Genomic DNA, 21,599 nt, shown 5'->3' on the forward strand with positions numbered 1-21,599 from the left:
TTGCATTCTTTTCAATGATATTCAAAATATTGAGGACTTCAAAGACTATCCAACTCAAGGAAATAACAGTTATCTAAAATTTGAGTGATAACCATTTAAATTTTAAATTCCAGCAAGCAATAATAGGTTGTGACCTTTTTAGTTTGGGGACTAAAATGCAATTTCAACTCTTAAAAGTATTTCTAAAGGGGAGCAACAGTGCTACCCAGCGGCAGAATATAAAAACTACAAGAACTGTATTCTCTAAAATTCCACCTGTTCAGACATTACAATATGTATTTGGCGTTGATTGAAATGTTAATTTAAAAGGGGTTAAAATAATCCACTTATTTTGTCTCCTCATAATTTGCATGACATTTAATGGATTCAAATGTCTAATATTACATAACCATAAAATTGCTACTGACATAACAATAACCTTCACCAAATGACCCGGAGTATAAACTTTTATTTCTGTTGCCAGTATATGAAACATGTCAGGTTAAATATTTACAATAAATTGCATCACATACAGGAAAGTGGGAAATTAACAGACATAAGAGTGCTGGGAATTTCCCTGATGGGACAAGCCACAAAGCAGAAAAGAAATTCTCTTAAAACCCCACTCACACACACAAAAAAAAAATCTCTTTTATCCATCTTTTAAATAAAATCCAGAATCCAGACACACATCATGTAACACGGAATATATATGTATATAACATGAGTGAGACTTGCTGGTGCAGCATTTGCAGAGCTCATGAGCCTCACTATTTCCAGAAGAACATGCATCCATACGTTTTTGGAGCGCATTACTGTGAGCGTGAGCCCTGAGGAAATATATTGACAACAGACTACTGCTTTTTCTATAAATGCGGCGGCCGGCGTCTAGTTAACATCGGGCTGTTGTTGTTGCGATTAACGGAAAGAGCGCACATTTCACAGTCGCATATATTCCTTAAATATCGAAGTGGAAGGAGAGGAAGGAGAGGAAGGGAGAAAAATATTGCTGGTGCAGTCTGTGACACAAGAGGGAGCCCCTCCTCTGGCTAAAAGTGATGTCTGAGGAAAGACTGGGAAATGAATAGCTCGTCTTGAGTTCTGCTGTACATTTGTTCGTAAAGATGTTGTCGAGACAGACGTTTTTGTTACTCAAACAATCTTCATTGAAGCACTGGGCCCAAAATTGCAAAAACAGACAAACATGAGCAATCATTTCTCACAAGTCAACTCAAAAAAGCCCCAATAAGACAGACTATAAATAATAATCATTGATAACAACAACAAAAAAGAAAATGAAAAAATAAAAGGGAATAAAACTAAAGGATTCATAGCGGTGCCTCTTTTGTCAGGACATTCACGTACGGCCGACTCCTTTCACTGCAGGTTGCCCTGGGATTCGATCGGGGGTTTCGGAAAGTGTCCCCGCGGGAACCCCGATCGAATCTTTGCGCTTACGAAAACGAGTCACGGGCTGAGAAAAAGAGGAACGGACGTGGGCAAAGCCATCAAAAGTAGATCTGCTTGGCGTGTGAGGGATTCTGCTCCATGGGGCAATATGGGCATTTTAACCTGTCAAGAAACAAAATGAAAGTTAATGTACAGTTTGCAAAGGGGTGAAGATTAGGGTCCGCAAAAGCTTTACTTACTTGCCAGCGTTGGTCAACTTGTTGAGAGCATCTCTGGAAATAACGTGGCCACAGATGAGCTTCATGGGGGGGTTGCTCTCCGAAGTTTGCTGTCGGAGGATGGGGCAGGCGAACACCGAATGGTACCAGCATTTCTTGCCCAGGTCGATTTCAATCTATATTAGAGGAGCAATGAACAGAAGGACTGTCAAAGTTGATTGACAATTATTTTGCTGGGTCAACTGGCTTTGAATGATCAATTATTTTTTTTTAATTGCAGGAAACTGCTTACAACGTATAAAAATAAGAATCAAACATGATGAATTGAGCTATATATTTTTTTTTTCATTCATTTTTGCTGTAGATGAACATTTTTGTATGTTTGTTCACTACCAAACGGATCAGACGTCTACAAGTGATAAAATCCTTAAATTCACAGCATAAGGACCTCTGAGCAACGAGTCCTGAAGACAGAACACAAGTGAATTAAAACGTACCGGCAGCTCGTCCTTGTGAGTCCAGACGCCGTTGCATTGCCTTTGCTCGATCACCTGCTTAATGTTCATTAACACGGGCAGAGCCATGCAGCCCGAGGCAAAGCTGGGGGAATAAAAGAGCTGGTATAAAAATTGGCTAAAATACTGCAAGGTTGAAGGAAAGAGAATACTTACCTAACACTAAGAGGAGACTCTACAGAGAGACCCAATAAAGCGCAGGCGTCTCTGGTGAAGATATTGCAAATCTCCGCCCACTGATTGGTTTCCAGCAAACTACGGTAAGGTGAATTCTCAATGCCGTGACGCAGGTACACCAGGCTGCCCATCAGGATTTGAATATCTGCACACAAAACCACAAGTACAACATTTAAACTAAGTCGAATTCTATGGAGAAAAAAAAAATGCACTAATAGCACTAATCTTAGTTATTAAACATTACAAACATCAATGTATCCGGCCAGAAAGTGAAAATTAGGCAGAAAAAAAAATCTTCGTGTTACCTCTCTGGTGCTGCGAGGCAAACGGCTGAAAATGCCTAGCGTACTGAAGCGCCTCCATCTGGTTGCCAATTCCGCCACCCAGCAGACTGATGAAGTACAAGCGGTGCAATTTAAACTCTAAACTGCTGTTGAGGTCCAGAAGACGCTGACGATTTGTCACTGCCCACCTGCCGGTGCACATAGTTAAAAGTTCAACAATGCACAAATCCAACTATTACATCATTTCCATGAAAAAAATGGTTAGACTGTATTGTAGCTATATACATACTCAAGCGCAGGTCTCAGATTCTGCATTCTAAGTGCTTCAAGGATCCTGTTTAGCTCCAGGAAAGGCTGCTTCATGCTCATATCTATAACTACACCCGACTCCTGAGGATGAAAAAAATGCATTTTAGTTATAAATGTAAATATAAAACGATAGAGGGTGAATTTTTTTGACCTGACAAAGATCTTCTGCGACACTCAGCATGCCTTGTCTGTACAGGTGCTCCACTATGGTTTCACTCAAGTGTTTTTGCCTCTCTGGAGTGTCCCAGACCGTTTCTGCAACCACTGCACTGATCTCTGCGTCAAAGTTCTGCAAAAACATAGCATGTAAAGTACTGGAGAGAGGGGAATTTACCACCGTGGCTTACCCTGTCGATGGCTTTTCCCACTTTGGAAACACTGCCGTGAATGTCCTTATGTCGAGAAGCCAGCATCTGCACTTCTTCTTTAATATTCTTACAACACTGCGACATGGTCTGACACATGACGGCAATATCGCCCTCTTGGACTCCAGCAAAAGGGGAAAAAATAGTTTTACATTTAGATGAAAAAATTGCAATTGTGTTTTAGTAAGTAAGTTTGGTTATCCTCACCAAACTGATGCACTTGTCCTCTCATTTCACAGACGCTGGCAAGGAGATCATTGAGTCTCTCCTCGGACTGGTGGCCGTAAATGACGAAGCGATGGAGGACTTTCTCCAGCTCTCGCTCGACACACCCGCACTGTTCCATGGTTTGCACCACCTAAAAGAAGAACCGTTGGGGAGACTGGTTTTATCTATTTTCTTCTTAGAGTCCTTCATTTACAATACCCATTCTGGGTTTAGTTGGATTGGATAACTGTATTCCTATTTTTTTAAACCCTAATATGGAGCTCGTGGAATTCATTGGCTTAAATTAAAACCGCAAATACATACACACATTTGTGTTTTACTGATATATTTACAGAGTCAATAAAAATCCAATGAAATGTTGACAACCAACCTTACTTAACTGCTGTTTGTGGCAAAAAGCTAAGCTAGCAAGTAGCAATCTTAAGAATCTAAATCAAAACTGCAGCTTTGACTTCATACTTATTATTGGTGACAACTTCATGACTGGAGGACTACTATGTAAAGGCCCATAAAAAGAACAGTGAATATAAAAAAAAAAAAGATGAGATATGAGAACCAAGTCATGTGACAATCATCCCTGTCCTCCCCTGTACATACACAGAAGTGTACGGTCAGGCCTTATCAGTGTTGAGCCACAGACTTGTTGAGGCCTTTTGTTTACCAACAATAGAAACCTAATTTAATCATCTACTAATCAATGATATTGTCAAAAAGTGTATTCAGTCTGTCTTGAAATGCTTCTGCACTGTCTCTATAAGGACCACGTCCCGGTGTGACCTATTGTTTTCAAAATGCTTGCGTATTGGTAGCCGTTAACACAAGCTATATTAAGAATATGTTGTGTTATAGATCAAGCATCACGTGACATCAGATGCCATCACGAAAGTATGGGTGGTATATCAGCAGGAAAAAAGTGCATAAAAACAGCGTAAAACACCTCATCTGGGTTAGCCGGCTGCTAAGACTTGACAAGGCCCAAATTGTCTCTGAATAGAATTACAAGGCATCGGGTGCCGTTTTTTTATTCCCTCACACAGCGTTTCAAAAATCCGTAGCCGTGACATTAGATTATTACAAGTTTCAATGAAAGTCACTTACCCTAGCTCGATTAGTTAGCAAACATTAGCGTCAGTCGCCTGCCTACGTTGATTGATAGCAGTTGGAATGCGGATATTTCCGGTTCCGCTGTCACATCATTACTTCAAAATAAAACAACAATTTGCGATTGATTTGGCACCTGCCACTTCTCAGTCACGTTCTCTAGCGTGTAGCTTTCTTAGACAAAAACAAATGAATAATAAAGTAGTTTGCATGTACAATTTTATCTATAATTTGCATCTTTCTGAACCTGGAACAACCAAACAAGTGTGTGCCAAGCTAGAAGCCCTTTAAATCAACATTCTTTGATACCCACAAAGTTTTAAAACGGGGGTGAGTACCAAATGATTTGTTTTCGTTTAATCAATATAAAACATCATACTAACAACCGTATGAATATGTAATGTGTATATGTGAAACTACGGAATATTCTTTGAAACCCACAAAGTTTTAAAACGGGGGTGAGTACCATATGATTTGTGTTTGTTTTCTCATTAAAATAACATGAAAAGTTTTTAAACGCAGGTGAGTACCAAATGATTTATTTTGTTTACATAATGCTCAGAAAAGTGAATGTTGTATTAGTATTTGTTCACACACAGACTCCACAAATGCCTTTTTTTGCACAAGATGTTTTAATTGTCATTTTATTTAACATTGACGTTTCTGAATTGTAACTAGGGTCAACGTTCATGTGCTTGTTTTTCATGTGTGTGGTAAATGTAACCTGAGTTGAACCACCAAAAGCAAGGCATGGAAAAATGATGAGCCACTGTAAGCTCGTATACATTTTTGGCCATTTAAAAATAAATATGATGTCAAGTTCAGAAGTCATTTGTGTCTTGCAGCTACAACAATTATCTAAATGTTTTAGGTTTCTAGGTTATTACAACAGCTGAGCGACCTGGCAAAGAATGACTGACCCACATAATCACATGATCATTTATTTGTCTGTTTGTTTGTTGTTGTTATGAGCAACTTTGGATTTAGCTACAGTCAAATAATTTCCATTAAGATGTGTTGAATGACCAAATGACAGAAATTTAAGGTGGATCTCATGAGATATCAAGAAAGAGAAGTTATTACATTCTAATAGAGTTGAGTCAAACTTACCCTGCCTAACATTTTGTGTATTTCATGATGAGCCTTGTACCAAAATAAGTAATTATATGGAACCCCTTCTGTACAATAGTTATAAATTAAGGTATCAAGAGGTGAGTATGGTTACTTTTTCAAATGCAACAATAGAGTACACAAGAAAGATGTCAAAGTCAGATGGGCTGCAGTCACCTTTAACCTGCCCCCCCCCCCCCCCCCATCTAGATCTTGAATGTCTATATACGTTTACATACAAGGTCAACTTCAAGAGAAAACTCAACCTTGTGTTCAATGATATGGCTCGTACAATGTGCTTTGTATTAATATAGCATTTTGTGTCTTGTCTGGGAAAGCAATGGCTAAAGAAATGGCTATCAGTCTCTGATAGTATGGTTCTATATTTGGACGGGCCCTGTGACTGCGCTAACCCTAAGTGTCAGATTCCAGTCGCACTCATCCGTCCTGGCTGGATCAGCATCTGCTGCTAACTATAACCCACCCGGCCCAGCATTCACAAGAAAGCTAATGCCTACCCACACAGTACAGCTCGAAGAAGAAAAGTGAAGAGCCAGGGTGGACACTGAAGGCACTTTGACCAAGGCCAACTCCAAAGGGAGGGGCGGAAATTAAGACCGGAGTACTGGCAAGAGATGGAACTCCTTGCTTTTTATAAAATTTATTTTTATTTATTTTTTTCCTTTAAGCCTAATCTATGCGTCCACGTTGATTTGAAGCAGTGAGGCTTTTGGGTTTTACAAAGCTGGTCGTCTTCACTTCACCCAGAATTTTGTGGTACTCTTCCAAGAAATACTCCTCTGGTTGAGAGGCAGATTTTGTTCTACAGAGGAACTGGATGCTCTTTGAAAAATAATCTTGGGGCAAGGTACAGTACACATTTTCTGTCATTGTAATATGCTATAGATTAAGCTTTTATTTTTTTATTGTGAAAGATGAGAATGGAGAAGATAGTGTCTTTGTAAAATGTTTTTGTTACTCTTCCCATAATACTTTCTATTTCAAAGAAATTCTAGTTGGTTATGATTACACTATAGCTACAATATACTTATGGCAATGCAACCACAATTTCCGACAATGGACACTTTCAACAAAAATATTCAAAACTACCAATGTTCTACTTCTTTGCGATAGATATATTTATATTTAGTAACTATATTTATTAAAAAGTGAGTGAGCTTTGCGCACCATATAGGTAATCCTATCTCCTTTCCAGCCTAGGAAGAGAACCACAAGCACAGAAAAGACTGACTGGATGGCACTTTGAGATTTTGGTGCTTATGGACTAGTGATGGACAGCTGGGCTCTTCATGGGGACCGCTATTCCTTGCTACGCAGTCCACCCCACACATCTTTTTCCTTACCCCATCGGGACGGCACCCCTAATCACGTTGAAATATTTGATATCACAAATTCTCCAAATCAACGTGGCGCCATCTCTGAGACCACCTGCTTGTGTGACATATTTGGGGATGATTGTGAGTCATTGTCGGGCCCAAGCAGTCCTTCCGTTGGATCCTTTGTACATTCCTACAACGAGGTAGAGAGGACAACGGTTGGATCACCCTTGGTGGATGATTTGAATGATTCTTCGGGTTCATACCATACAGCACCAGGCTCCATTGAAGGAGAAGGGGAGACTGTCGACCAAACAGAAAGGATTTACAGCCCTGTGCAGCAGGGTGAGTCCAGTGTGCCTGAGCAAAGTACAGTGAGCTCAGACATTTCTAAAGATAGTTTTGAGTTGAAAAGTAAACCCTACGTGCCTCAGCTAAACACAGCATGTGGTCCATCTGAATTTGACAATGCTGACTTTGGGCCGAGGACCTCTTCTCCTGAACGTGACAGCTCCTCTAGCCTCTGTTCACAGGAAACAGCCTCATTACTGTGTTATCCCTCTGAGACAAGTGGTTCACCCTCATTACTTCACCCAGAAAGTGAACAAATGAGACAAACTTCAGGTTTAAAAATCAGAAGGCATAACAGTTCATCAAGCTTGTCACATCAATCTCTAACTCCAAGTCCTTCCTGTGAGCCTGTGAACAGCATCACTTCATCCTCAGAATCAGTCAACAACCAATGTCAGTTTAGAGAAACAGAACTTGACCCAGGGAGCGCACATCTGAACAAAAACACCAGCATATCACCTGGCTCCATAACATCTGATTTATCTATTCAATCTTCAAATTTAGATTTCAGAGCTGACCTTTCATCTCATTCACCTTCATCTGGATATACAGAATCCCCATCGATTGAGGCACTACCCTTTTCCGAGCCAAATAATACTCCCCATTTTCCTGAAAATCAACTATCATCTCCTTTCTATGAGTTGAGAGGAAGAGTCTCTCTGCCAGATCTTATGAGTAGAGGCACCACGCCAGATGACGAAACAAAACAGAATTCCCATTGCACTGATTTGAGTGAAGATCTCAGCACAACAGAAGTTGACTTTAAAAGTACTGAGTTGGCTGTCATCTCAAAAGAATCCCCAGAATATAACACTCCATCCCCTGTTAAATCATTCACCCCCTATGCAGATAGGAGTGCTGCGCCTGAATTAAAGCACAATCCTCCATCAACTGACTTATTGAGTGCACCATCTGCACATGGCAAGGGTGGTTCAAGAGCCTCCTCACCTGCAATCTCCAGGCCCAATTCTGCATCTTCTGAATCTGTTGCCAAGATCCATACTTATTCCCCTGTGATTAGTTATAGTTTATCTCCATCTCCTGGAATTAGGAGCACTTGTTCTTCCATCGAGAGCACGCACACAGCTCCTTCACCTGAGATCAGAATTACAGAATCCTCGCCTCCGGTCAAAAGGAGAGACCACATCTCTGAAAACACTACACTTTTAGGGTCTGCTCCATCCAGAAGTGCAACTTCCTCCCCTCACATTTCCGGAATATCTTATTCTCCTGTTCCAACGGACAGAGGCCATATACCCCTTTCTCCTGAGCTCTGTGGTCATTCCTCTTCTGAGTCTGACATAACACTTTCATCACCTACTAGAAAAAGCTCCTCCCCTATCTCAGACTGTTGTCCTGTATTGGGATTTTCTAAATCAGAGCAACAGGCTGAATTAAGGTCATGCACATCTTCACCTCTGCTAATGCATTCGACTCCCTCACCTAACCTGGGATACCAAAGTCTAGATTCATCACCTGATCCCATGAGTAGCAATCCATCAGCAACTATACCCTCTCCACTGTACAGATATGACCAACAGTCACCATCAACTCTCTGTTCTGAGTACAACACCTGCTATTTACAGCCTACCCCTCCTTTGGAGACATGTGAGGGAATTACCACCCCCGTACTTGGGCAACATATAGAATTGGAAACACAAACAGTTCGACCTGAATTTGATTTAAAAAAGGTAAACAAAGCAAATCACTCCAAGAGCTCTCCCCCCGTTGCGCTGATTCATTCGCCAGTATCAAATTCACATTTCTTATCTGAGGAAAAGCTTGGCCAAGCATTAAATGAACAATACTCAAAGGATGGAGTTCCAATGAAGGAACTACCTGTTGCTGGTGTTACTAAAAATAAGTCATTTCCACCCAGTTATCAGTTTGATAAAAAGGGACGGATTCAACATATTTCTAACCAGGCTAAATCTCTACAGAGAGAAGAAAAACGACTAAATCAACACACACTCAATTCATTAATGCCACATTTTACTTCTGATCACTTAAGGCAAAGAGTTGGCGAAAGAACAAAGTTTGTGCAGAACATGGCCAACCCTGTAAACAGGAGGAAAACCCCCTCTCCCCCATTAACCAGATTTACTCCTGTACATATTATAGCACCTGAAAAACCAAGCAGATACTGGCAGAACAGAGTCTCTCCTGACTTTGAAGCTTCACGGATAACTAGTAATTCTAGAAAGACTATGATGAATAGGGAAAGCCCCAATACTTCCCCACTAGATAACAATAATCTGCCTCAGAGTGTTCGACTTGGAAAAGAAATAGAAATGGAATGGAAAATGCAGCAAGTGGGAAAGAGAGAAAGGCAATGTAGGGTGGATAGAGAAAAACACAAGGAGGGGCAAGAGATTAATAAGTGGGAGGAGTGGCAAAAGGATGCCAGTTACAGAGGGGAACAGGTTGGGCTGTCATTCAATGCCAAGAATAGAAAAGGGCCTGCGAGTCCCGGTACAGCCCCCACAAACAGAGAGAGCTGTGAGAGACTGCCAACATTACATACCTATTCAGAGAGTTTGCCTACCACCAGACAGCTACAAGAACAGCAAAGTCGACATAAACTTTCCTCTCAAGAAAAGAGTCGTGGTCCAAACAGGCGACTTTGGAATCCTGCACCACAGAACAAGTTCAACTCTGGATCAGTCACAAACGGGCCCGGCCGCAGTTCAAGCTCTAGCATGGGAAGTGAATTGGATGAGGCAGACAATGAGGTGAAGTGGCTCACAGATGAGGCTTTTCATAGCCTGTCCAGCCCTGAGGTAGATTACCTTGATATGTACAACTCCAGCCACCGATCATCGACCAACATATCTCAGACATCCACTCAGGAGAGCCCAGCAGGGATCAGTGGTGCTTGGCCAACCTACGCTGACTTCAGGGGTTCTGCATCAAAGCTGGAAATTGATGACATTTCGTTCCAGCAACAGTCTCTCCACCATTCTGATGGAATTGATCCAGTTCCCTCCCATGAGATTGAACGCTTTGAGTGCATTGATGTGGCTGTGGAAAGAGAAGAAACAAGGAATACAAGAAGAGGAGTGCCAAAGAGACAGATCCAGTTGAAAAGAAAGGAGAGTTTGGATGACAGCAGCGAAAATAACAGCCCGGGCCTTCCTGCAACGGACAATAAGCCTTCACTTGAAAGGCCCTCCACAGAGAAACTGCTGAGACAATACAGTACACCAACAAGAAGCCAAGAATGCTACACTTCTGAGCTCAGCCCTGATCCTGCGCAAAATGAACGAAAATCCAAATTTCAAAAATCTGTTTCTCTGGATGAAACATGCTCTAAAACAAAGATGGCCACTTGCCTTATCAAAAGTGTTTTGTCAAAGAAGATGCAAAATTCTGACAAAAAAAATGATGAGCCAGAGGGAGATGAAGGAAGCCTAATTTTGGGGGGAAATAATGCCACTGAGGAGCTCCAAAAATGTGACAACTTCAATTCCACTCTAGATTCTGACTATAATCACCCCTGCAAAAGTTTAGTTACGCAAGTAGAAGACCACCAATGTGATGACATCAGACAATATACAAATGATGGTAAAATATTGCATAGAGGCGAAGGAGGCGACTCACCAAATACTTTTGCCGGGAACACGGGAGCTCCCTCTGCGCAGGACGGGAGGGCAGGCCAACATCAACAATGTGAAAACTCCATGGTCCATAAACAAGTGCAACAGGGTGACAAGAGCTGCTGCATGATACAGGAAACAGGGGGAACTATACCTTACATAATCCAGAAAAAGAAAGCGTCCCTCAATGTGTGCCTTACACCAGATGCAGAATACAATCGAGACATATCTTCACCAGATGTGCATTTCAGACAGAAGGGAGAAAACGCCCAAGAGAGCAATTTAGATCTGAAAATGGTTGAAGGTGCTAAAAATGAAGATAGTAAAGTCAAAGGCCCTATCCACAAAGTTAGAGATGTTAGAAGACTTGTAAAGAATACATATAATCTGACTTTCAAAGCAACCAGCTGTGTATCACCCTCAGATATCACTGAAAAACGGAATGAACAACTACATGACACATACAAGGATCGAATGGATGAGGAAGTAAAAGAAAAGACTGAAGGAAGGAAAGTGGAGTTATGTGAGGAAAGAACAACTAAGTATATGGCCGAGAGAGAAAAGGAAAGACGAGTGGAGGGGGAAGATGAAAAATTGTCTACATTACCCTCACTTCAGCAGTGTGAAGGTAAGCCTCACTCTCAACTGCATCCTATGCAAATACAATGTAAGGCAGTTTGCTGGAAAGACAATAAAAATAAATTACAAAACCCTTATGACCCAGAGAATCATGACACTAAAAAATTGAGCTCTATAAACAGAGAGCAAGATAAGAGCCTCTTACAGCCAGAGATCCAGGAACCACCAAATAGTGGAGTACCTACTGAGCAGGGGCAACCTGGGTTTAATATGGAGGCTGAATCTCTGATGTTGGACGTTGCGGACAAGCCTGTCATGGGGAAAACTGACAAAAAAACTCCCATGTCAGATAGTCTTCCCAGACTGCCAAGTATGGAAAGAGAAGTGTCCACTGCTGTTGTGTTGATAAGAGATGGCTCTAGCCAGGCAAAGACCTGTGAACCACTTACTCAGAAAGAGGTTCCCACCCATAATCAGACTTCATCTCCTGATGAGATGACAACCACTGGAAATACCACAAGCAAGAGTAATCATTCAGTTTCAATGTTATTGAAGGAGAAAGGCTACCAAGCTGACATAGGGGCCGTGGTAGGTAATAGCCAGAATACAACTGGGGAAAAAGAGGTCCCGCGAAAACATGTGAATAGCTTGGAGATCCCACTGCAAACGTCTACAGAAAATTTAGCCGATCCTCATCAAAGAAAGACAATATCTGCTCCATCTACTGTTCCTAGCCTTGACTCCCATATCGACAAGACCTCAAAGGCCAGAGAGAACCAAGGAGGACACGTTGACCTAAGAACAACCAGCCCAATTGTAAATCGAGAACACCAACTTTCTACGTTAAACAAATTCAATGAACACAAAGACATTGAAGCAATCAAAAGTCAGGATTCAACATTCCCCCCAAGAGCACCTGCAATAAGGCAATTCAGACCTCAACCAATTGAGGTGAGGTCCCTTTCGAAGGAGACACCAAAGCAAGGGACAACTCCAAAAAGTCTACAAACCATCAAAGTCAAATCAATTGCTAAAAACCTAGAAAAGCCAGTTGTACCACCAAAACCTACCTGTAAATTTAAACCTGCAGATTTAGGAGCAAAGACAAATGAAGCGCCTGCTATGACAAATGGAAAAGTTCTGAGTGAGGAGAAACCTCAAACAATAGTTGTGTCATCACCCACAATCTACAGGAAGATCCCCAGCGAGTCTTCCTCGACATCTAACCAAATGAAAAAATTAGCCGTTTCAGCTGTATCCAGCCTCAAACCCCCCACAAGCAAAATAACATCTACGACAATGCAGAGTGTTGCAAATCCGGGTGCATCATCATCATCCAGCAACGAGGCCTCCAAAGGTCAGCAGCAGCACTTTTGGACTGCTCCTGTGAGATTAGCACATTCTACAATAGCAACATCAGTCCCCGTGCCAAGTGTTCCCTACACCGAGGACCCTAATTCTGACACGGGACCAAAACAGGTGCCTGAATCTTCTACAGAAGTCAGACCTTCTGTTGCCGAGCCAAACCCGCATGCAAATATAGTGACATCTTCAAACATACCCAAACCACCTGCTGCTATCACCACACCACTAGCCCCCGAATACACACAGCGGCAATACTGCAGGCAAATCTCCAGTTACCGCACCCACAGGGCTTTCGACGGCCATTCTTACGCCTCCGATGACCCTCCAAGCTACGACGAAAGAGAGAGTTTTAGTCCCTTGATGCCAGATTTGACCCACAGACGGCCAAATCGCTACCAGAACTCCTCATTTCCTCCTCCTTGTTCTTGTACAGCTGCTTGCCCACCTCAGCCAGCTTTCCCCCCACCTTCATCTCACCATCCCCATCCCCATCACCACCGCAGCCCGCACAACATTACCCCGCCCACAACCCCACAATCTCCTGGTCACATGATACCATATCAAGCACCCCAGCCTCTCTTGCGTCCCCACCAGTGCAGAGCGGATCCTCAGCCTTTGAACTTCCAGCCCAGTTCATCACCCAAGTCAAGTCCTGTCGGTCCAAGCCAACCCACCGCCATGTTCCAGCCTCTCCACCAGCCTCCGGCATGCCCTCCACACATGCCCATTGATCCCCGACGGCTCCCTCACCATAGATCCCCCCAACAGCAGTCGTCCGGCATGCCAGGGGCTCCTTACAATGATCCTGGCAACAGGCATTCCCCTGGACTCCCTCCCATGGATCCCCAATACCTGTGTGGGCAATATGGCTCAGAGTACGGAGGTGACACATCCAGTCTGTATTCCGAGACCAGTTATGGACAAACCCCTCGACGAGTCCTCCTTGATCCTGAAACGGGGAAGTATTTTTATATCGAAGTCCCCATGCAACCCTTGAGGAAGATGTTGTTTGACCCAGAAACTGGCCAGTACGTGGAAGTTCTCATCCCCCAACAAGGCATGTCTCACTCGGGCATTTATCCTCCAACAGCAGCGCCATATACGTCCCTTCACAACCCCAACATGTATGGCCCAGCTCCTCAGTACTTGCCTTATACCGCTCCCCCTCCTGCTCCTCATCCTCAGCCTCAACATCAACCACCTCGATATCCCGAGGCTTTATCATCATCGTCCATGCACCCAAATGCCCCGAGTGGCAGCTACAGGAATTGCTCTGGTCAGGGACCGAAACCAGAAGGTCCCAACCATCCACCAATGGACCAGAGCTACCTGGATGGTATGTATTACGTTCCCACAGGGATGAATACCGGCTCCAATCAGACTCCGCCAGTCTACTACCGTAAACATCCACCCGGCCTTCCCCCATCAGGTGGTAAAAGGTCCTGAAATAGCAGACATGGGCGTCTTGCTGGAGCCCGTCAAGTTTTAAATACACACTGTATAGAGTCGGTGCCTAATGTTAGCTTGTAATGTTATTTGAGTTTTCATTCACTGCCTCTTATTCTCCTTCCAGCGACTAAAAAACAAAAACATTTGTGAGATAATGCTTTTTTTAAAAACATGAATGTGAATGGGATTCTCTGTGAAATAAATAACTTCACTCCTCCAACATTTTCTTCCTCATTTTTTACAAGCGCCAATAAAACAGGTCACATTCTCTAATGTTTTACTCATTATTTCTCATTTTTCTATGCCATGGTAATACTCTCCAATACATGTATATCGAGTGAACCTTACAAGCATTGTTTTGTAAACCGACAACAAGGCATAAATGATTATTTGACATTTATCAAGTTTTAAAAATGGACCAAAAAAATGAAAACTTCAAATTTTATTGTTGATAAAGAGGTATTGTCATAAAATAGAATGTAGAAATGTTTATTTATTTAAAAGTCCAAGGCAAAAGGTGACATTTCAACAGCAAGAACTGATGTCTCTGTTACATAATATTGTTTTGGATCTTTTATGTACATTAGTAGAGTGATAACCATTAAGATATTTTTTAAATCACTTTGTTGAAGTGAACCATTGAAATACATTTCCCCTGTACTTACTGTATTAATTCCAACTGTCAACTATGTCCATGAAAAACGGCTAAAGATGAGCAGTGCCATTGCTTCATTGTCATTATGCCTGAGTAACTGCTAGAGGACGCCACAGTCAAATAAATATGAGGGCCCAATCTGTTGAGTTTATTTTTGTGGTTGTAGATTGCAATAGTGTGTGTATACGTGAATTGAATCATACTAGTGAGCTTTTTTTTAAGTTAGATTTTCGTCCTTTATGCTAAATTTCATCCATTTAATTTTCTGAACCCTTTATCCTCATTAATGAGGAAGATGTTGTTCGACCCAGAAAAAGGGTCCAGAAAAACAGTATTGTTTTGTAAAATAGGGGCAAATTAATGAAAATTAAAAAAATAAAGCATACAAATCATTATCAACACAAATGTAACTACAATGCTTCTATGATGTGTCAATCAAAGTGATCATTTTTTATTTTTATAAATAATAATTTTTATAGCAGTTCTTTACTATTATCCATGATGCATTGATGACATAGCAACATGGTGTGTTAAATTATAAACAAGAGTTCATTTGACTTGTACTTGAATGTCATTACAACAAACATATTCATTCAACGTGTCAGACTTCAAGGTGCTAAGGTTCAATGGAAGTGCAACGTTTTGATCGTGCCCTTTTGATAACAGGAACCACACCTAATGAACCCTTACTCTTATCTATGTCTGACATGCCATCACGATCAATCACATCCAGGGCCAACTCATCTCTCACACCTTTACCTTGCCTTGGATGTTCACCTCAGCATCCTCATCACTGCATATCAGTAGTATATAGATTCATATTCACATGTATAGCATCACATTAAAGTTACAAATGTGGTTCTCAACCATGTACACTGATTAGCATTTTGATATCATGTATGACCGACTCATGTTTGTCGTCCTCTTTTCTTATGTTTTTCTTTAGTTTCAATGGAGTCTTCGGGAAATGTAGTCAACAGGCCAAATGGAAAACATTTCTGCTGCTATCAGGAATGTGAAAACAGGTAGGCGTTTTGGGCCAGGCTATAAGATAAACTGGTTTTAAATGATAAATGAACAAAATACCCTTTGTATCATGCATCAATACCAGGGATTATCCAGGCAAATGAACACAAATGCATTCCTTATCAATTATTTATGTACATGTTGAGTATTTTATTATATGATTAGTCTTTGGCTGGGATAATCCACCAGGTTGATGTTCAGCTTATCCCCTTAGTTCTTATCAAGTCTTACTGTATTTTCTCGCATACAAGCCCCCCCTAAAAATTGGCTTCTCTGTGACTTAAGGACTGCTTTTTTGTGGAAAAAGATCGCAAACTGAGCCAAATAGAGGACAACCAACCTGAAGGCTTGTGTTACCTGCATGCCCATATAAGGCATGTGCTTCCGCAGACAGACAATAAGTGACTGAAGAAGAGAAAAGATAAGAGAAAAAGCTGCAATGAATTTGAGAACACCTGCAAGCTCATTCATTCTGTTCCCTAGCAACCGCGTAGCTTCATAATAATAAATAGGCTTTACCGTTAGGGCAGGACTATATGGCAGGTGGTGCAACTACCTTGTGTGACAGCTGATTGGACGTCATCTCCTTGAGCTCATCTTCAACTCCTCTTACAGATACTCTTTGATCATAAGCAACCCAGAATCACATGACTCATCTGTAGATAAGTCTTGATGGTTCTTTGGATGCCTGTTTCATACTTGGAGGTTCTGGGTTTGAATCTCAATGCATGCTGCTGTGAATGTAAATTGGTTTGTCACTGGTGGACGTCCAGTACATTTCACTTGGGCAGGTTGACAGCGAATGAACATCCCAGCACTGGATGCCCATGGCTGTCATTTTCAGTCTGGTTTCCTACCATTGGTTCGCCACCGATTCAGGGTGACCTCTGCCTCTGGCCCGCAGTCAGCTGGGATATGCTCCATATTTTCACAATGAAAACAGTGCTTCGAAAAACTAAATAAAGAAGTGTGTACTTCTTTGGTAATTCAATTTAAATATTCTGCACTTAAAAGTATTGACATATTTTACAATAACTTTTATTATAATTTGTATTTTTTAAATAAAAATCATTATTAATAATAACTTTTGGCCCAGGAAAAGAAGAAAGCATGTCATTTTCAGCCATGATACACTCAATCATTCAATAAAAATACACTTCAACACAAAATACTGCCAAGGTATGAATAATTTGGGAATTGGGAAAAGAACAATGGAATGAAATGTCGACTTGGAAATCATAAGTCTAGACTTCAAGGAACCCCGCAATGTCTCGAAAGGAAATTGTTACTTATATTCTACACACGTGCCCCGTGACATTAACTCACATGCATTATCCAGCCCTGATGAATGAGCTAGCTTAAGATGATGTCATGGGCCGATCACTTTACCCGAGCTCCTCACAGGGGCACGACGTGAATGGCAGATCAATGAGGAATGGAAGGAATGGGCGTCGAGGGAGACAGTAAATCACAAGTCCTGTCTTACATTTTGATGGGAACAACACTTTCAATCAGACAGGGCTTCAAGATAATGAAGTCCGACCTGCCTCATATTCATGTGACCAACCTCCTTTGGTCTCACTTAGTGGCCAGGTCCGTTGTAGGTCACTGAATTCTTCCGACATGAGGTACAAGTCATGAGTCATGCACAAAAGGGTGGCCCTCCACACACAGACATCACTCATTTAATAATATGATGAGCGCACAATCACATCACCCAGCTGCACTTTCTCTTGGAAGTAATCATATTAGCAGGCCCTGTTTGGCCACATGCTTTTTCACTATCAACAAGCCCCCGAGCGGAAGCAGCAACACAGCTTGAACAATCCATGGCATGTCAGTGGGTACTTGGGACTATATAATGTAACAATATACAGGATGGTGAGGAGTCAAGGCCTGAAGTTAACACTTGGGTGGTAAAGAAGGGGGGCACATTAGTATTGTGTAGTATGTCTCAGTATAAAGTTATGAATTAGAATGGTATTGTTTAGATTTTTGGGGGATATTTTTTTATAGTGAAATGTATCCAATTGATCTTATCAATTAATTTAGCCAGTGAACAAATATGGATCCTTCTTTTTGGTCTCTTGAAATTGTCCAAATTCCAGCCGATGTTTAGGGTAAAGTTGACTGGTTGTCATACTGCATCCAGCTTGTGAAAAGTCTAAGTTTTAAATGTAAATATATGCTGAGTCCAAAACAAAACTGACAAATCACTCTTTTGCAGGTATACAACTATAAAGAGTTTGTCAACCACCAAGCCTGCCATCCTCTTATGTGAGTATCACTTGGCTCATGTAGTCAGATGACTGAAAGTGAAAAGAAGGTTTCGAAAGCAAAGATGGCTTCATTTCCCTATTCAACACAAATTCTATTGTCACTTCTCATTTTCTCTGTTATTTCACATTGGTGTTGTGAAGGCGTGGCACAGACGTTTATTTAAGGTTAGTCATGAACAAACAAATGACATCCAAGTGAAAGCTAAATGATACCAACAATTATATACATACTTTTGACTTTTTTTCCATCAGTCCTCCATATGTCTGATTTAAATCCAAATTTTATCCAATTGATATCAAAGTCTGCAATTGGCTATCCACCAATTCTGGGAAAGTTAGTTGGGATAGGCTCCAGCACCCCCATGACTCTTGTCAGGATAATTCGGTTTGGAAAATGAATGACTATTTGTTGTCAATAAGAGAAAAGGATCTTCTGTTAATTCAATATTTAACTTCATTGCATTTTTTCCAGTCCGAATATTATGCAAACAAAATGAAGCAATAGTATAATTGCCTTTATTTTTAAATTGCTTGTCAACAGGTAACACCAACCAATAACATTTCAAAAGTATATCACATAATATGTAATTGCACCTTTAAGAACATGCCCAACTAAATTACAGGGTTGAGTGTCATAACAACCCCAAGGCCATTGGTGATATGTATGTTATTAAGAACTCATATCATGAAGAACATCACAACACTACGTAAAACACACAGTCCCCTGTTGTCTGATCATATGTGGTTAGTTGGTTGTGAGTCCTTTCTTAAACTGTTGTGACTTTTTCATCGCAAAACAGTATTTACCCTAAATCTGCGATTAACTGTCAAATAAAAGATTAGTGCCTAACATTGTTTTTTTTTTTTTTAAGGCAAAAACAACTTCCAAAATCAGTATGATTTTTGTCTTTGTTGGATTAGCAATGCATCACAATTCATTTGCATTGTTGTGTATATGCACTGCTGCCTGCATGACTTTATATGTTTTGTTTGCTGATTATAAAGTGATTGGATGCATTTGTTACCATTCTGATTGGAGTGTAATATTATTATTATTATGTTTTTAAATATATGCGTGTGTACATAGTATTGTTGTGCCTAAGGATAATTACGTCTTTAAATGTATTCATCTAAAAGGGAACTACCTTCTCGAGGATATCCCCTGTTTTGATATGACTAACAGGTTGTGTGGGCGCATTTTTCCATTAGGTCAAAGAATCTAATTGTTGATAAGCAGCTGTGTTATCTGTGATGATCCAATCATGTTCTCATCATCACTGTGTGAAATGTTAGGCGTTGCCGTGTTTTTATTTTGTTATGCATTTGTCACTTCAGGTGCTTGTGTGTGATATCAGTCCAAACAGCAACAGAAGGGGGAAACAAGACTTTTGTTTTTGTGATTGAGATGTGATTGAGTCATACGGTTAGAGGGAGGGTGCCTTAAGAAGGCTTCTATTGTTTTTAAGAATGGAAATTTTCAGGCAACAAATTCCATCCCATCAGTCCACCCATGCAAACTGATTTTAAGCCATAAAAACAATTTAAATTATAATGGTCCATTAGAACATTCCTGTATGTAGCATATCTATTTCTGGGTCATGCCAAGAAGACTTTAAATTCTCTAAAATATTATATGTCATTTTTCTAAATAAAAGACCATGCTGATGGTTTTTATGTATAATATTTAGTAGTACGGCTCAGCACTGGGTTGCAATTGTATGGTTAAGGACGGCATGTTTCCAGATATAACCAAAGCATCTATACCACTCACATACACAGACATTCTTTTCCCTATTTGTGGAAGAGTCGTGGTCGTGGAGTATAATTGCACCTGAATAAAAACCTCCACGTGAACCCCACAAGATGTCTGCTTGCGTCACTGCAGACTGCCGGCCTTTATTTCTGCAACCACATCTCCCACGGTGGATGTGTGTACAAAATCAAACTTGTATGGAAACCCTTGGCCATGACTCTTCACCGCAGCCACCGCTGCTCTGGGCAGCCTCTGTTTGGGCAGTTCAAGAGGTGTACGATTTTGTTCCATGGCTTTTTCTAAAGATTGTGTGTGATCTTGCAAATATTAAGAATTTGCCACCACACAGAAGGCCCCTCTGTCTCGTATTCGCTATTGGATATACACCAAAACCTGCCGAAACAACAAACGCAAATTCAATATGGACGTATCTATTTTGGTTATATATTTAGCTTATGACCGCCTGACTGTATCATGCCAGCGATGTTAACTAGCTGGAGCAAGGCTATATTTACACTGGGCTGGGCATCCATCACCACAGTGCAAACGCTTGGACAGCCAGTCAAGCGAGGAAAGGAAAGTGTGGTCCATCACTCACTGACGTCCAATCGCAGGGTTTCTCTATTTAAATCACTTTGCAAACACGCTATGGGTCACTAGCATTCCATCTGTTTTGCACCTAAAATGCACATGCATAGAGTGAACTTACCCTGCATGCAAATGTGTTTGTATTCTTGACTGCACGGTGTCCAGTGACAGAAAATATCAGATGGTGTCACCTGGGCTCATTGCCCGGGCACACAGCACCTGAATGACCTCACTCAAGGCACGCATACAAAATAACACATCAACTGTCAAACAGAAACTAGATGGACTGCCTGCAACTTCAAATAGACAAGTAGACACACAGCCTGCCAATGACGGACGCATTTAAAGCAGACAGACAGAGGTCAGACGACAGTCTGTGTTGAAATGTTCCTGCATTTTGGGGTTTGCGGGTAGGCTAGCAATGAAGGTGACGACGCAATACAGAGTAGTCTACAAGTTCCCATTATAGACTGGCGGAATGAGCAGGTAGAATTATTGTGTGGGCTAATCGGTAATATCAATACAAATAAAAGGAAAACTGGAGACTATCCCAGCTAGTAGAGGCTGTTGGCCTGTAGGGAGACCCTGAATTGGTTGCCTGCCAATCATAGGGTATGTATGCAGTCATACATGTTAATATTAAGATAAGTTTATTTAAGGCAAAAATAATCTCCTGCATAGCATAACTTGTAAGCAGCAACTGTGAACACTTATTGACCATACCAAACTATTTTGTGTACGTGTTTGCGCATCACTTTTGTTGGCGTATCTTTATGAGTGACATCATGTTTGCTCAGTTATTGAAGACTGTGAGACTATTATGGAAAGGCGACTAGGTGCACATTCGGTCTCTAGCTAATCCCCATTTTTAGCAAAGGACAGGACTTGCTAAATTCAACCACAGACTCATGTTGTTCTACCCTGT

At 41.2% G+C, this 21,599-nt stretch overlaps 3 protein-coding genes across 6 annotated transcripts in view; 2 read left to right on the top strand and 1 right to left on the bottom strand.

Annotated features, from left to right (window-relative positions):
• Positions 1 to 428: 428 nt before the first annotated feature.
• Positions 429 to 4,680, bottom strand: rmnd5b (required for meiotic nuclear division 5 homolog B). 2 transcript variants are annotated; one of them, XM_077733424.1, is made up of 10 exons: positions 4,584 to 4,680; positions 3,465 to 3,615; positions 3,240 to 3,373; positions 3,044 to 3,181; positions 2,873 to 2,973; positions 2,605 to 2,771; positions 2,279 to 2,444; positions 2,105 to 2,207; positions 1,629 to 1,783; positions 429 to 1,551 (listed from the first exon to the last, which is right to left on the bottom strand). In XM_077733424.1, exons 2-10 carry the CDS (start codon positions 3,601 to 3,603, stop codon positions 1,488 to 1,490), a joined length of 1,167 nt encoding a protein of 388 aa, XP_077589550.1. In that variant the 5' UTR covers positions 3,604 to 3,615; positions 4,584 to 4,680; the 3' UTR covers positions 429 to 1,487. The 2 variants fall into 2 exon arrangements, with proteins under 2 accessions (XP_077589550.1, XP_077589549.1); XM_077733423.1 differs by having other exon boundaries at positions 3,240 to 3,379.
• Positions 4,681 to 4,719: 39 nt separating this feature from the next.
• Positions 4,720 to 21,599, top strand: part of rufy1 (RUN and FYVE domain containing 1) — a 46,871-nt gene continuing 29,991 nt past the window's right edge. For 2 of the 3 annotated variants that reach the window (XM_077732273.1, XM_077732275.1), the window contains exons 1-3: positions 4,721 to 4,916; positions 15,975 to 16,053; positions 18,282 to 18,331. The gene's annotated coding sequence lies outside the window, so the exon portion shown is untranslated. Of the gene's footprint in view, positions 4,917 to 15,974; positions 16,054 to 18,281; positions 18,332 to 21,599 lie in introns of all 3 variants that reach the window. The other variant, XM_077732274.1, reaches the window with a different exon arrangement.
• LOC144207780 (uncharacterized) lies at positions 6,445 to 14,492 on the top strand. The gene is made up of 2 exons (XM_077733418.1): positions 6,445 to 6,564; positions 6,913 to 14,492. The coding sequence occupies exon 2, from the start codon at positions 6,988 to 6,990 to the stop codon at positions 14,368 to 14,370; it is 7,383 nt and encodes a 2,460-aa protein (XP_077589544.1). The 5' UTR covers positions 6,445 to 6,564; positions 6,913 to 6,987; the 3' UTR covers positions 14,371 to 14,492.

The sequence above is a fragment of the Stigmatopora nigra genome, chromosome 14 (genome assembly GCF_051989575.1).
Source record: "Stigmatopora nigra isolate UIUO_SnigA chromosome 14, RoL_Snig_1.1, whole genome shotgun sequence".
Taxonomy (NCBI): domain Eukaryota; kingdom Metazoa; phylum Chordata; class Actinopteri; order Syngnathiformes; family Syngnathidae; genus Stigmatopora; species Stigmatopora nigra.

Coding starts and splice junctions, on each gene's coding strand:
- rmnd5b (XM_077733423.1), bottom strand. CDS start 3,603: ATGGAACAGTGCGGGTGTGTCGAGCGAGAGCTGGAGAAAGTCCTCCAT. Junction 3,380..3,464: donor AGGACAAGTGCATCAGTTTG/GTGAGGATAACC, acceptor CTTTTGCTGGAG/TCCAAGAGGGCGATATTGCC. Junction 2,772..2,872: donor AATCTGAGACCTGCGCTTGA/GTATGTATATAG, acceptor GTGCACCGGCAG/GTGGGCAGTGACAAATCGTC.
- LOC144207780 (XM_077733418.1), top strand. CDS start 6,988: ATGGACAGCTGGGCTCTTCATGGGGACCGCTATTCCTTGCTACGCAGT.